This window comes from Lutra lutra, chromosome 5, assembly GCF_902655055.1.
Source record: "Lutra lutra chromosome 5, mLutLut1.2, whole genome shotgun sequence".
In the NCBI taxonomy this organism is placed as follows: Eukaryota; Metazoa; Chordata; class Mammalia; order Carnivora; family Mustelidae; genus Lutra; species Lutra lutra.
The window spans coordinates 80403369-80418913 of record NC_062282.1 but is presented as its reverse complement, the minus strand read 5'-3'; the positions used below and the strand labels follow the sequence as shown (position 1 = coordinate 80418913).

Genomic DNA, 15545 nt, shown 5'->3' with positions numbered 1-15545 from the left:
GGCCAGGACCCAGCCCGTCATGCATCATTTCATTTGTCCTCACAATTTCCTGCTGTGAAGGCTACTATGCTTATTCCCGTCCACACTCTAAGGATGAAGTGGTGGACGCCCAGAGAGGGTAAGTGACTTGTCCCGCATGACCCAGCTGGTAAATTGCAGAGTCAGAATCTGAACCTAAGCGGTTTGGCTCCAATGGCTAGGCTCTTAATCATAGCTGCTTCCCGAGAGACAAAAATGGGTGATCAGGGAAGAGTTAGGACTTAGAGGTAGATGAATGTGGGGAGAAGACTGGAACGGGAGAGGAATCATGGGGATATGAAGGAAACAAAGAGAGAAGTGGAAAAGAGCATGACACACCCGGGAGGGGTACTGGGGAAGGCAGGGTCTCAGGCTCTCTGTCCACTTGCCTACACAGTGGCTCCCTTTCCCTCAGGGACTGCCTTGCATGGATAGCACCTTGTTGTCCTGTCCCGGAGCCCCAGCCCATCCTCCTCCACCACAGGCCCCTCAGGCTTCACGGGAAGCCCTCTTTCTCTAATTGGCATTGAAACTTACAGCCCTCCCTTTTCCTGTAGGTGGGGTTTCCATAGGAAAAAGCTGCTTCTCCATTTCCCAAGCCCAGCAACTGTTTGAAAGTCGGATCCCCACATCCTGCTTCACTGGGTCAAGTCCCTCTTGGACAGGCTTTTGCCCATCATTTACTGAAGGGGACCCGCGGGTGCCCCTGTGCGGGGTGTCCCTTGGCAATTTCACTTCGTCAGTGCTTGGACCTCTGATATCTCTTCAGATGAAAATGGCCTTGCCTGGGAATCCAGCTACTTCCGTCATCACCTAATTATGGGACGAGGCTGTGACAGCAGGTCTGGGGGCAGGAGAAAGGGGCTAATCAGGCCCCTCGGGAAAGCGTGGAGGACTTGCCTAGCCTTTGAAGGACTGTAGTGGTTTCTGAGTCTAGCCCATTCTGGCGGTAAGCATGATTCGACTTCTGCCACTTCTGCTGGGGCTTTTGGGGCCAGGTGGCTACTTTTTCCTTCCAGGGCATGGTCAGGAAGTGGCCACTCTCACTGTGAAATACCAAGTGGCAGAAGAGGTGCCGTCTGGGACGGTGATAGGGAAGCTGTCCCAGGAACTGGGCTGGGAGGAGGGTCGAGGGCAGACAAAGGCTGCCTTCCAGGTCCTGCAGCTGTCTCAGGCACTCCCCATCCAGGTGGACCCTGAGGATGGCCTGCTTAGCACGGGGAGCCGACTGGACCGAGAACAGCTCTGCCGGCAGCAGGATCCCTGCCTGGTTTCCTTTGACGTGCTTGCCACAGGGGACTTGGCTCTGATCCATGTGGAGATCCAGGTGCTGGACATCAATGACCATGAGCCACAGTTCCCCAAAGGTGAGCAGGAGCTGGAAATCTCTGAGAGTGCCTCTCTGCGCACCCGGATCCCCCTGGACAGAGCCCTGGACCCAGATACTGGTTCCAACACCTTGCACTCATACACACTGTCTCCCAGCGAGCACTTTGCTCTGGATGTCATTGTGGGGCCAGATGAAACCAAACATGCAGAACTTATAGTGGTGAAAGAGCTAGACCGGGAAATCCACTCATTTTTTGATCTGGTGCTAACTGCCTATGACAGCGGGAGCCCCCCAAAGTCAGGCACCAGCTTGGTCAAGGTCAATGTCCTGGATTCCAATGACAATAGTCCTATGTTTGCGGAGAGCTCCCTGGCACTAGAAATCCAAGAAGATGCTGCTCCTGGGACTCTCCTCATAAACTTGACTGCCACAGACCCTGACCAAGGTCCCAATGGGGAGGTGGAATTCTTCCTCAGTAAACATGTGCCTCCAGAGGTTTTGGACACCTTTAGTATTGATGCAAAGACGGGCCAGGTGATTCTGCGTCAACGCCTAGACTATGAAAAGAATCCTGCCTATGAGGTGGACATCCAGGCAAAGGACCTAGGTCCCAATCCCATCCCAGCCCACTGCAAAGTCCTCATCAAGGTCCTGGACGTCAATGACAATGCCCCAAGCATCCACATCACGTGGGCATCTGAACCATCTCTGGTGTCAGAGGCTCTTCCAAAGGATAGTTTCATTGCTCTCGTCATGGCAGATGACTTGGACTCAGGAAATAATGGTCTGGTCCACTGTTGGCTGAGCCAAGAACTGGGCCATTTCAGGCTGAAAAGGACTAACGGCAATACATACATGCTGCTGACCAACACCACACTGGACAGAGAGCAGTGGCCCGAATATACCCTCACTCTGCTGGCTCAAGACCAAGGACTCCAGCCATTATCAGCCAAGAAACAGCTCAGCATTCAGATCAGCGATGCCAATGACAACGCACCTGTGTTTGAGAGGAGCAGGTATGAGGTCTCTACTAGGGAGAACAACCTACCTTCTCTTCACCTCATTACCGTTAAGGCTCATGATGCAGACTTGGGCCTAAATGGACAAATCTCATACCGTATCCAGGACTCCCCAGTTTCTCACTTGGTAGCTATTGACTCAGACACAGGAGATGTCACTGCCCAGAGGTCACTAGACTATGAACAGATGACCAGTTTTGAGTTCCGCGTGATCGCAGAGGACAAGGGGCAGCCCCAGCTTGCATCCAGCGTCTCTGTGTGGGTCAGCCTCTTGGATGTCAACGATAATACCCCAGAGGTGATCCACCCTATACTCAGTGATGGAAAAGCCAGCCTCTCAGTGCTCGTCAATGCCTCCACAGGCCACCTTCTGGTGCCCATCGAAACTCCTAATGGCTTGGGACCAGCAGGGGCTGACACACTGCCACTGGCAACCCTCAGTTCCAGGCCATTCCTTTTGGTTGCCATTGTAGCAAGAGATGCAGACTCGGGGGCAAATGGAGAGCTTCTCTATAGCATTAGGCGTGGGAATGAAGCCCATCTCTTTGCCCTCAGCCCCCACCTGGGCCAGCTGTTCATCAACATCACCAACGCCAGCAGCCTCATTGGGAGTGAGTGGGAGCTGGAGATAGTGGTGGAAGACCGTGGTAGCCCCTCCTTGCAGACCCAAGCCCTGTTGAGGGTCTTGTTTGTCACCAGCGTGGATCACCTGAGGGACCGGGCCCGGGAGCCTGGGACCCTGAGCACATCGGTGCTGACGGTGATTTGCCTGGTTGTGCTGTTGGCCATCTTTGGGTTGATCTTGGCTCTGATCATGTCCATCTGCAGGACAGAGAAGAAGGACAATAGGGCCTACAACTGTCGGGAGGCTGAATCTACCTACCGCCACCAGCCCAAGAGGCCCCAGAAACACATTCAGAAGGCAGATATCCACCTTGTGCCTGTGCTCCGGGGCCAGCCAGACGAGCCTGGCGAAGTCGGGCAGCCCCACAAGGAAGCAGGTCAGGAAGGGAGGATGGAAGCGGGCTGGGACCCCTGCCTGCAGGCCCCCTTTCACCTCACACCAACGCTGTACAGAACCCTACGTAACCAAGGCAACCAGGGAGCACAGGCTGAGAGCCGAGAGGTGCTGCAAGACACTGTCAACCTCCTTTTCAACCATCCCAGGCAGAGGAACGCCTCCCGGGAGAACCTGAACCTTCCTGAGCCCCAGTCTGTGATGGGACAGCCACGCTCAAGGCCCCCGAAGGTTACGGGCAGCCCCACAGGGAGGCTGCCAGGAGACCCAGGCATCGAGGAGGCCCCACTGAGTCCACCGGCCTCCTCTGCAACCCTGAGGCGGCAGCCGAATCTCCACGGCAAAGTGACCCCCGAGAAAGAGTCAGGTCCCCGTCAGATCCTGCGGAGTCTGGTCCGGCTCTCTGTGGCTGCTTTTGCAGAGCGGAACCCCGTCGAGGAGCTCACGATGGATTCTCCTCCTGTTCAGGTACCCGGGTGTGGGCAGCTCTCTCTGTGGTCACCCTGGGACCACCACATCAGACACCTCCATTACCCTTATGTTTGTCACACTTGTTCCTTAGGCTCTCCAGGGACTTTATGGTACATTGGCGGCAGTGGGTGAGGGCACAGCTCTAGGGTTAACAAAATCTAGCTGTGTGATCCTGGGCAACTTATTGTCTCTGAGCCTTCGTTTCCCTGTCTATAAAACAGAGATGATGGTAAGAGCATCTGCCTTGTAGAGTGGTCCTGAGGATTTGATCAGTTAATCCCTATAAAGCAAGTACTCAATGTGCCTGGCACAAGTAGACACACAGCAAAAGGCACATTTGAGAATACAAGCTTTGGGATAAGGCTGCCTGAGTTCAAATCCTGACTCCACCTCTTCCTCGCTGTGAACTACAGGAATGTCACTCAGCTTCTCTGTTGAAGATATCTATGTTAATAGCACCCATCTCCTAAATTTGCTTGAAGATGAAATGAGTGCACTTAAGGCCTGGAATAATGTCTGGCACACAGTCAGCACTCAGCAAATGGTTACAATGACTTCCGCAAAGCTCTTCATCTCCTCCTGCCCTCTTCTCATCTGGGCAGCTTTCCTATGAAGCTGGCCAGCACAGGCATCATTGACTCTGGGCTCAGGGGCTGCATTTGGCTTGCCTGAGACTAGAGTGTGATGGTGAAGCCTATGGTATGGGGTAATGGAAAAAATTCTCAGAACTTGGAAATCTGATCTGGGTTCACATTTCAGCATAGGCACTCAGTAGCTGGTCAACCTTGGGCAAGTCTGTCCAATATTAGAGCCTCATTTTCTTCAAATGGCAGTTATGATGCCAAACTTACCCTGTGTCTGCCTCCCAGGGGTTGAGGATTAAATGGCACAACAAAGGACAAAATAGGTAGTGACCTGGGATTTACTAGACAAAAATGGGAAATCTTTTTCAGGGACAGTACCTGATCTCACACCCACATCTGTTCCTCTGCACTTAAGATAATTTTCCCCATGCCAAGGACGCCTGGGTGGCTCAGTCGTTAAGTGTCTGCCTTTGGCTCAGGTCATGATCCCAGGATCCTGGGATCCAGCCACACATCGGGCTCCTTGCTCAGCAGAGAGCCTGTTTCTCCCTCCCCCACTCCCCCTGTTTGTGTTCCTTCTCTTGCTATGCCTTTCTCTGTCAAAAAAACACATAAAATTTAAAACAATTTATTTAAAAAGAAAACATTTTCCCTGTGCCAGGCTGCCCGCTCAAGACACATGTGTGTTTGGCCAGGCAATCGACTCAGGTTTCCTGTGGAGCAAGGACACAGCTTCCTTCCCCCATATCCTCCCCAGGAAGCCACCTGGAGAGCCTCATAGCTCTCTTAGAAGTCTTACCCTGAGCCCTCTGTAGCTCCAGACGCTGTCCAGAGCCATTCATTCATTCATTCATTCTTTAATGCATACTGAGTGAGCTTTTTGAATCAAACACTGTACTGGTTATTGTTGAACAGAGACAGCAGAGAGCAGGCACTGGGGGTAAACCCACTGAGGTGATGGAAAGAAGGGTGCCCTACTGAGATCAATGTGAGGTTAAGAGGCAGCTTGCCTAATGCTCATGTCTTTCCAGCAGCACAGTGCCACAGTGAGTCAGATCTGGGTTTAAATTCTAGCCCTTCCACTAACTGAATGTGTAGCCCTCTGAGCCTCATATTCCACATCTGCAAAATGGGTATGATGGTATCTTTTCCCTAGGGTTATTATAAGAATTAAATGAGGGGCACCTGGGTTAAAGTGGGTTAAAGCCTCTGCCTTCGGCTCAGGTCATGATCCCAGAGTCCTGGGATCGAGCCCCACATTGGGCTCTCTGCTCAGCAGGGAGCCTGCTTCCTCCTCTCTCTCTGCCTGCTTCTCTGCCTACTTGTGATCTCTGTCTGTCAAATAAATAAATAAATCTTAAAAAAAAAAAGAATTAAATGAGATTATATACCACACTAGAATTATTAAGTGCTTGTCAAAAGATCTATTAATAAATGAATCATATGGGTTCCTGGCTGGCTCTTGATCTTGGGGTCATGGGTTCGAGCCCCACAGTGAGCACAGAGATTACTTAAAAAAAAAGTTTTAAAAAATAAATAAATGAAAGATATACGTTCATTCTTTTGATCCTTATAACTGCAACCCACATGGACCTTGATATTATTCCCTTTTTACTGCTGAGGAAACTGAGGCTCAAAATGCTGAAGCAATTTCTCAAAAAAAAAATCCAGAGGGAATTGGGGCAGGGGCAGATTTAGGATTTGAATCCGAGTCTGACTGATTCCAGAGTCTACACTCTTAACTATGAAGAGACCCTGAATGACAGCGCTATGCTCAGGCCGTGGCACTCAGGGAATGTCCCTGAACTACCAGCTAATGCTTAGAAGAGTGGCAGGTACCTTAGGAGGGCTTTGGGGCCCGGTTCAGGAGATGTGATCTACCTTGAGGCAGGCAACTAGGCCCCAGCCCTCTTCCAACTATCCTCTGAGGTTGGCACTTTCTAGCTGGGGCTGCCCAGAGAGGCTGAGCCGGCCTTCTCAGAGAAGACAGGGAAGATTCAGGGAAGACTGGCTCCTGGTAGGTCCAAGAGCCAGAGGCAGTCTTTCTAAGAGAAACAGCATTTTCTCTGAGCATTTTAAATTCTCATACCACTGCGTGAATTAATCCTGACTGCCCTGTGAAGAAGGCTGGATGGGTATTTTCAGCTCCAACTTAGAGATGAGGAAACTGAGATCTGAGTATGTCTAAAAACCTGCCTGACATTACACAAACTAGAAATGACCTTGAACTAGAACCTAGCCTCCCGAGACTTGGTGTATTGCCTTCACCTTCAGAAGGCCCTGTAGGGTCTGGCCCTGACATCTCGGCCAGCCCCGAGCCATTCCACAGCCTCCCTGAACCTCCACCCTCTCCTTCAGACTTTCAGTCTGCTGTGCCTTCTGTTTTCATTCACACTCTTGTTGAATGAATGACTGAATGATAGACTTTTGCTTTCTCCACAGCAGAGCCTTGCATCTGGCCCCACCAAAACTGGCTGAGTGTTTGAGTACCGCTGAAGGTGGGGGAAATAACTCCTTAAGATAATCCTTATCAAAGTAAGAATGAGTTTATGGTCAGGAAATGCTCTTTTCAGCCCCATCCCACAGATTCCAGTGGGAGCACGTTACTCAGAATGAGAATGAGGAGTGGGCCCAGGGGTCCCTCTTCTCTCCCTCAGACACCCAGGTCCTGCGGTGTCACGACAAAGCAAGGATCCTGCCTGCACAGTTCCCTGCCTCCGTCACCATTCACCATCCCCCATCTGATCACACAAACATCTGAAGCTGGAGGAAAGACTATAAAAAGAAAGCGCCGGCATTGAGGGAAACATCCGGCAAGGAAGTGTGCTGGGTCGGAATTGTGTGGAGTCAACAGATTTTTCCTGTCTTGCAGCAAATCTCCCAGCTGCTGTCCTTGCTGCATCAGGGCCAATTCCAGCCCAAACCAAACCACCGGGGAAATAAGTACTTGGCCAAGCCCAGCGGCAGCAGGTAAGCAACACATGGACCCACAGGCTTCTCAAGCCGCCCACCGGCTTGCCTTCACCCCTGGAGCCTCTGTGATCTGAGGAAGGGTGAGCACATCCCAGACAGCAGGCCCCTGGGAGAGCAGCGGACAGCATCCTTCCCCCCATCCCAGGCAGCATGGTCCCGGAGCAACTGTATTTATAGTTTTTACAGGATCCAGAGTCTCTAAGGAAATGACTTCATCCCTGAGGCTCTATCTGTCCCCTGATTGCAGAGGTGCTAGGCTATGGGCTTTAAATGTGTAAGTTTCAGCATTCTTTGTCTTGGCTCTTAAACATAATATGAAGTTTCCCCAGCTAAGGACATGAGTGTGTGGGTGTGTTCTTTTGGGCAGTCTGGAATTAAAGAGAGCTCAAGAGGACATCTAATCTAACTCCTTTTTGTTACAGATGTAGAAACTGGGGCTGTAAGTAGTTTGATACAACCCAGCTATGCTCAACTTGAGGAATCCAGGTAAATCCTTGGGGCCTCAGTTTCTTACCTGTAAAATGGAGATCATCACACATCCTTGCCAAGATGGGGTAAGGATTTGATGAGCAAATGTATTTTAAGCCCATAGCCCAGTGACTGGCACATAGAAGGTATACAACTGATGCTAAAAGTCCTTTCCTCCCAAAGTGACTTTGTTCATGGTCACATAGCCAGTGTGTGGCCAAGCTAACTAAGACCAGCTCAGGGGACCTCACTGACTCCAGGTTCAGTGCTCTTGCCCTGACAACTTGTAGCTTCTTTTTTGCAAATCTGGTGGGAAGTAGTGTAGAGTAGCAGAGAGTGCACACACTCCATAGCCACATCAGCCTGGATTTGAATTTTTGCGGGATCTTGGGCAAGGTGCATAATTTTCACAAGTCTTAGTTTTCTTATTCACAACATAGGAATGATAACAAGAGAACTCCTTTATAGATATGAAAAGTTTAAGGATAAGGTGCCTATACCTTGCAAAGCATAAGGCCTGAGTCAGAGTGATTGCTTTATAAACATTTGTTGTTTTCATCATCACTTGCAAACTTGCTGTCTCCCTACTGATCCCTTCATGACAGCAGAAACAGTCACAGAAAAAAAAAAGCAGAAAGGACCCCAGACCTTAAAGCCCTTTAAGGAGCCCTCCCATGTGCCGGAATGTGGGGCCAGACCTGGCTACCCATACTGAGGCAGTCCCAGGAACTGGCCTGTTCCAGGGGGCAGGCAGGGCCTATGGGAGGGAGGGGCCGGGATGGAGACCACAGGGGTCAGGGAGAGTCTCAGTGGCCTTCTGTGGCCTCACCCCAGCTGCGTCCTCTTCTGCCCTGCTATTCTGGTCTGGGATTGGGCCTCAAATAGGGAGGAGGGAACATTCAGTCACTTTGTCCACAAAGTATTTATGAAGCACCTACTATGTGCCAGGCCCTGTTCTGAGCTCTGGTGACCAGAGAATGAGACAGACAAAAATTTCTGCTCTCACTGGAGTTCATACTCAGATGGATGGAGGTGGATAGATGGGTAGAAGGACAGATGACTGCGTTATCTCAAGCTGAGTTACTACACTCCTGCTCTGGGCTGCGCAATGTGAAGGAATGGGAGGGATGATAGTGAATAATGATATCAATGCATTCATTGTTTCTTCTATTTGCTCAGTGCTTACAAGGGGCTGGGTACCAGTTTCTTTACATACATTGTCTCGTTTTGCCTGCCCCTTGAGGTGGGTGTTATTTATTACCTCCATTTCACAGATAAGGCAACAGAGGCGGAGTAGGCAGGAGGCCTGGGACCAAGTAACCCAGGTTGATCTGACTCTGAAGGCCAGGCTGTATATCCACCTCCTTATGTGGATGGATGAATGCTGGCATGAGTAGAAGAAGGCTCATGAGAAGGAATGAATGAATCTGTGTGTGAATTTCCTCCTTTGTGAACCCGCTGGCTTCCTTTACAGGAGCACAATCCCAGACCCAGATGGCACAGGTGCCAGGGCTGGTGGCCAGGCAGAACCAGACCAGGAGGAAGGGTGCTTGGATCCTGAAGAGGACCTTTCTGTGAAACAGCTGCTAGAAGAAGAGCTATCAAGCCTGTTGGACCCACACACAGGTAGGGACTCCTCAGGATTGCCCTGAGCCTGCTTCTGTACTCATGGTCCTGCCAGCATGTCTAGGTGTCAGCCTTCTCCACAGGAGAACACAGGCATTCTCTTTCTGGGCAGGAATATCAGCAAAATTTTACTTTCCCTAACGCTTCAGACAGTCTTCATTTGTTTAAAGACAAGATTCTACTTTGGTTGTCCATTTTAAAAATCCTAAGAATAGTAAATGAGCTCTTGGTGTGTGCCAGGTACTAGGAAGTATCTTGTACACATTAGCTCAGTTAAGCTTCCAAAGAGTCTTTGGAGGTAGATGTTATGAGCTCCAATTTAGAGATAAGAAAACTGAGGCTAAGAGAACTACCACAGCCTGCCCAGAGTCACTTAGCTCATCAGGGACTGATGGGGAACCAGTCTGGGTCTGCTTGCCATCAGGAGACCTCTCCCTACTTCCTAAACCACCCATTTGTGTTTCTTTGGTGGGTTTAAATATCCTTCCATCCTGAGAACTGAGTCAATTCTTTAATGTGTTAACATTTCTAATTGAAATAAAAATAATATTTTCTAGAGAAACAATTCATTTTGATAGTTAAGTCCATAGTATGGACTTTAATTCAAGAATATGCTCGGGCGCCTGGGTGGCTCGGTGGGTTGAGCCGCTGCCTTCGGCTCAGGTCATGATCTCAGGGTCCTGGGATCGAGTCACGCATCGGGCTCTCTGCTCGGCGGGGGGCCTGCTTCCCTCTCTCTCTCTCTCTGCCTGCCTCTCCGTCTGCTTGTGGTCTCTCTCTCTGTCAAATAAATAAATAAATAATCTTTAAAAAAAAAAAAAAAAAAAAGAATATGCTAGCTGGGGCACCTGGGTGGCTCAGTCAGTTAAGCATCTGACTTTGGCTCAGGTCATGATCTCAGGATCCTGGGATCAAGCCTTTCCCCCCATCCTCCTGTCCCTCTGCCCCTCCCCCCTCCTCATGCTCTCTCTGTCTCTCGTTTCTCTCTCAAATAAATAAAATCTTTTTAAAAAGTAAAATAAAATATTAAAGGGGCGCCTGAGTGGCTCAGTGGGTTAAAGCCTCTGCCTTCGGCTCAGGTCATGATCCCAGAGTCCTGGGATCGAGCCCCGCATCGGGCTCTCTGCTCGGCAGAGAGCCTGCTTCCTCCTCTCTCTCTCTGCCTGCCTCTCTGCCTACTTGTGATTTCTGTCTGTCAAATAAATAAATAAAATCTTTAAAAAAATAAAATAAAATAAAATATTAAAATAAAATTTAAAAAATTAAAAAAGAATGTGCTAACTGGACACTGGTGAGCCTCCTTTGGGTTACACACCATACCTTTGTCCATCCCTACACTGCGGTGTTCTGTTTCTTTAGTTTAATAATCCATTTCTCAACTGGACGTATCCTATGTGCTCCATCTGGCTGCAAACACATTGAAAGCATGGCAGGGGCTTCCTTTTCCTTGGTTAAAAAAACAGAGCTAACATTTATTGAGAGCTTTCTATGCGCTAGTCCCTGTTCTAAGTTCCTCATGAGAAAATCTGATGAGATAGGAATTATTCATTATCACCATTTCATAAAGGCAAAACCAAGGGGCAAGTTTGTTTAATAATTTTCCCAAGGTTGTGCAGAAAATGGTTACTAACATTGGCTACATGGCTCTAAATTAAAAGTAAGTAAAATTAAATCTAATTAAAATGAAGTTAAATGAAAAATTCAGTTCCTCAGTTATACCAGTCACATTTCAAGCACTCAGTAGCCACATATGGTTAGCAGATATTGCTTTGGACAGCACACATATAGAAAGTTCTATAGGACAGCATTGTCTAGACTCTACAGCTGTTAGATCCAATACAGTAGCCACTAGCCACATATGAAAATGGCAGTCACAATCAAGATGTGATAGATGGGGGAACCTGCCCAGCTCAGTGGGCAAAGCATGCAACCCCTGATCTCAGGTTTGTGAGTTCAAGCTGCACATTGGGCATAGAGATTACTTAAAAAAGAAAAAATATATTTAAAAAAAAATCATCCATCCTCAAGCCCCATGTTGGGCATAGAGTTTGCTTAATAAAAATAAAAAGCATAAAAAAAGTATAACCTACTATTTTTTAAAAAGATGTGATAAACATATAAAACATACTTTCAGACTTTGAAGACTTAAGAATGTAAAAAATCTCATTAATTTAAAAAATATTCATGACATGATAAAACGATATTAAGTTTAAAAATGTTTTACAATTTGATTTTACCTTTTCTTTTTACTTTTTAAATCTGCCTCCTAGAAAATTGAAAATGACCTCTATGGCTCACATTACATCTGTTCCAGCCAGCTCTGGGCTGGAACCTGTGGGCTCAGCTGCCACATGGTCCTGCTTCTCTACGGCAAAGAGGGCATGGAGGATGCTGGGGGATGCTGAGGGCAGCAGGGATAGAAAAACCTGTGCTGCTCACAGGACAGGCCTGCCAGGGGCTTTTGGTGAGCTTGCTGACCCCAGGGGTCATGGGTGCATCCATCTTATGATGTGATGGGGACATTTTAATGGTTGTATGAGCTCAGTGAATGCTCATGGCAACCTGACAAGATGAGTATTACTATTTCACCACTTTATGAGAGACGAAGGAGGCTCAGAGAGGTTAAGCAATTTTCCCAAGGTCACACTGGTCATAAATGGCAGAGATGAGAAATCAAGCCCAGGTCTGCCCAGCACCCACCTGCCTCCAGGTGGACTCCCCATTGCTTTTCAGCCATTCTCACACACTCTAGCGATTTTCTAATTCCAAGCTTCATAAGCTCTCTGACCCTGGTACAAAGGCCTGATTCTGTAACCAAAAGAGTTTCAACCTTATTACCCCCGAGGCTCAGGGAACTAAGGTTTACATTCCCCAAATGCCCAGGGTTAATATTTATGTTCACTGAGTCATTCAAGAAATGCTCACTAAGTCCCAAGGGAGGCTGGACCAGGTGGGAAGAGGCCTGCCCTGCCTCACAGCCTTCATTCAAGACTCTGCCCTGATAAGGCATGATGGAGACTCATTTATCAATATAAACCGCCATTAGCTGTATTTTGGAATAACATTCCCAAATTACAATAGTAACATTTGGTTAAGGTAGAAAAATGTAGGTAAATGAAAAGAGAATAAATCACTTCTGTCCAGGGGTAATTCCAGTTAACATTTGACATACTTCCTTTTAGTCTTTTATTATATGCACAGATTCTAAAGTAGCTCACCTTAAGCAAACATTAAACACATGCTAAAGTGTATGTTGGGTTTTTTTTTTTTTTAAAGGCACAGTTTCTTAACCATAATACACACTTTCTTTCTTTGTCTGGGCCTCTACCATCCGGTCTAGGGCTAGTTTTTTGAGATAGTGTTTTTGTTGAAGAGATGGAAAAAAGAAAAGTGTGATGGTGGTATTAAGGATCTAGGGGATAGTTTCTCACTGCTCCCCTTCCCTTTCCTGGGACAGTGCTTAGGCAGACAACCCCTTCTCAGCCTGCCTCTAAGCCTGCTTCCGGCAGCCTGAGAAGCAAAGATGGGGAGTTTAGGGCATGGTGACTGGACAGACCTTCGCAAGCCTGGAGAACCCAGAGGCCACAGGGGCGCACCCTCAGCGCCCTGGGGGAAATGGGGGGAAGCTACTCAGAGAGTGGGTAGGATGGTACAGGCATATGGGGCTTTGAAGTTATCAGATATAGGGTCAAATCTGGGTATGGTTGCCTAGTGGATGGGTGATTCAACTTCTTGGAACTTCGTTTCCTCATCCATAAAAAGGAATAGCACTCTTCCCTTCAAAGGTTTATGCGGAGGTTAAATAAGAGGATTCCATAAATTGCTTGGTGGGGAAGAACTTAATAAATGGTCACTATTACTATGAATACAAACAAAGGGCAGCACCAAGCCAGGAACTCCAGCCTTGCCTAAGAAAAGGGGTGTCCCCTCCATCCGCAGCTACTCGCAGCCTGAGGGAGTGAAAAGCCTGGCTGAAGACACCTAGCTTGAAATACAGCAGGATCGGGAAATTCTTTAGAAAAGGGCCAATTTCTAATTCTAGGCCTCCTTCCTCCTCCCCACTCAGCTCCTGTGGGTACTTCAGTCGGCAGCCTTCCTGCCCAACAAGCTTCCCCGTCAGGGCCTCTTCCTTCCCGTCCCCCTCCGGGCTCCCAGTCTGTCCCCCGCCATTTCCCTTCCCTTCTTTGTCTGGAGCCCCGGCCCACAGCCCCGCCCTGGGCTGCCTGGCCCTGCCCCGGGCCCGGCCCTCACTGGCTCCCCTCCTCCCGCGCAGGCCTGGCCCTGGACCGCCTGAGTGCCCCCGACCCGGCCTGGATGGCGAGGCTCTCTTTGCCCCTCACCACGAACTACCGCGACAACGTGTTCTCACCGGACACTCCGGCCGTGGAGGAGCCAAGGACCTTCCAGACGTTCGGCAAGGCGCCGGGGCCGGAGCTGAGCCTGACGGGCACGCGGCTGGCCAGCACCTTCCTCTCGGAGATGAGCTCGCTGTTGGAAATGCTGCTGGAGCAGCGCTCTGGCGTGCCCATGGAGGCCGCCTCCGAGGTGCTGCGGCGGCTGTCTGTCTGCGGGAGGACCCTCAGTCTGGATCTGGCCACCAGCGGGGCCTCGGGCACGGAAGGACAAGGGGGTTCGGGGGGAACTAAGGGGGCCAGGGGCAGGACTGGCAGCAGCAGCAGCAGCAGCAGCAGGGGCCTGTGGATCCAGGAACCAGGGGCCCTGGGGGATGGCAGGGAGCCCAGGCCCTGAGGATGCAGGGACATGAGCTGCTTTCTAGAATCTTTGAACTCGAGGTCCAGAGGTGGCCCAAGAACTTTAGGGTGGCCGATGGTGCCTCATAGAGGAGGCAGGGGCCCCACAACTAATGGATGGCTGATCAGAGCAGCCCCTTGTTAGGGGCTGACTCTGCCTGTGAATTTTTTGGAGGATGGAGACATTTGTGGCTGAAATGAGTGTTTGCAGGCAAAACACATGTAGAGCACAGAGGGTCAGTCCTCCCTGTGGGACAGATGCCAAGGAGTGTCCTAAGCAAGAAAAGCTGGCCTCATCCCATACTTGAGGGTGGGGGCTGGATCCTGGGGTGCCAGGTGAAGCTCTCTGACCTCCTAATAAAGGAAAAGCGCTGGCTTATTCTCCTGTGTGCACCTGTGAGGGGGAGGGAAGGGTAACAGAACGAAATGTTGCCTTGTTCCCTGGCAAGAAGGTACGCTGGACCTGGACACAAGTAGGGCATGTGGGTACACAGAGGTCAATACACAGTGATGAACACGTGGACCCTTGACCCCACTTCTCTATTGCTACATTATCAAATAATCTGCTTCTCAGCTGCAAAATTAAGGCTAAGAAAAGCATGACTATTTATAGAATGTTTATGTGAAGCAGGCCCCAGGCTTTACACTAGGATTTAATTTAATTTTCCAACAACCCTGAGAGGGAGGTGTTATCCCCATTTTACAGACAAGGACAGGAGGTTTGGAGAAATAGAGGGTCTTGCCCAAGAGCAAGGGTAGAGGCAGAGGGGCACCTGAGTGGGTCAGTTGGTTAAGCGTCTAACTCTTGGCTCAGGTCAAGAATTCGGGGTCATGAGATCAAGCCCAGGTCAGGCTACTCCTGCTCAGCAGGATGTCTGCTGCTTTCCCTCTCTCTCTGTCCCTCCCCCGGCACATGCACACTCTCTCAATCTCTGTCTCTAAAATAAATAAATACATCTTAAAAAGAGAGAGAAAGAGAGAGAATAGAGGCAGAGCCAAGATTTGGAACTAGGCTTGACCAACACCAAAACCTATGCCCTTGAACTTGATTCTAGACTGCCAACCAAGGAAAAGAAAGGAAAAAAACCCAACAGGTGAGCTTTTGCCAGTAGTGAACTTGTCTGTGTTCCCCTCATGAAACACTTGAACATTTCTAAAGCTGCTCAGGCCAGAACGGCTCTGCATTTCCAAGCATAGAATAAGAGGGACTTGGATCTGATCTGACGCAGGCCTGGGCCTCTGCAGGCTCCTGTCCTTTCCCAGCGATTAGCCCCTCAGGTACAGTAG

The 15545-nt window shown here is 49.4% G+C and overlaps 1 protein-coding gene across 1 annotated transcript; it reads left to right on the top strand.

Moving 5' to 3' along the window:
• PCDH12 (protocadherin 12) lies at positions 1 to 15128 on the top strand. The gene is made up of 5 exons (XM_047729016.1): positions 1 to 118; positions 576 to 3853; positions 7313 to 7410; positions 9356 to 9507; positions 13781 to 15128. The coding sequence occupies exons 2-5, from the start codon at positions 974 to 976 to the stop codon at positions 14254 to 14256; spliced, it is 3606 nt and encodes a 1201-aa protein (XP_047584972.1). The 5' UTR covers positions 1 to 118; positions 576 to 973; the 3' UTR covers positions 14257 to 15128.
• Positions 15129 to 15545: the final 417 nt, after the last annotated feature.

Bases quoted from the DNA above. Each gene is read 5' to 3' on its own strand.
- PCDH12 (XM_047729016.1), top strand. From the start codon at position 974: ATGATTCGACTTCTGCCACTTCTGCTGGGGCTTTTGGGGCCAGGTGGC. The intron at 3,854-7,312 runs GTACCCGGGTGT...CCTGTCTTGCAG, and splicing joins TGGATTCTCCTCCTGTTCAG to CAAATCTCCCAGCTGCTGTC. The intron at 9,508-13,780 runs GTAGGGACTCCT...CCTCCCGCGCAG, and splicing joins CCTGTTGGACCCACACACAG to GCCTGGCCCTGGACCGCCTG.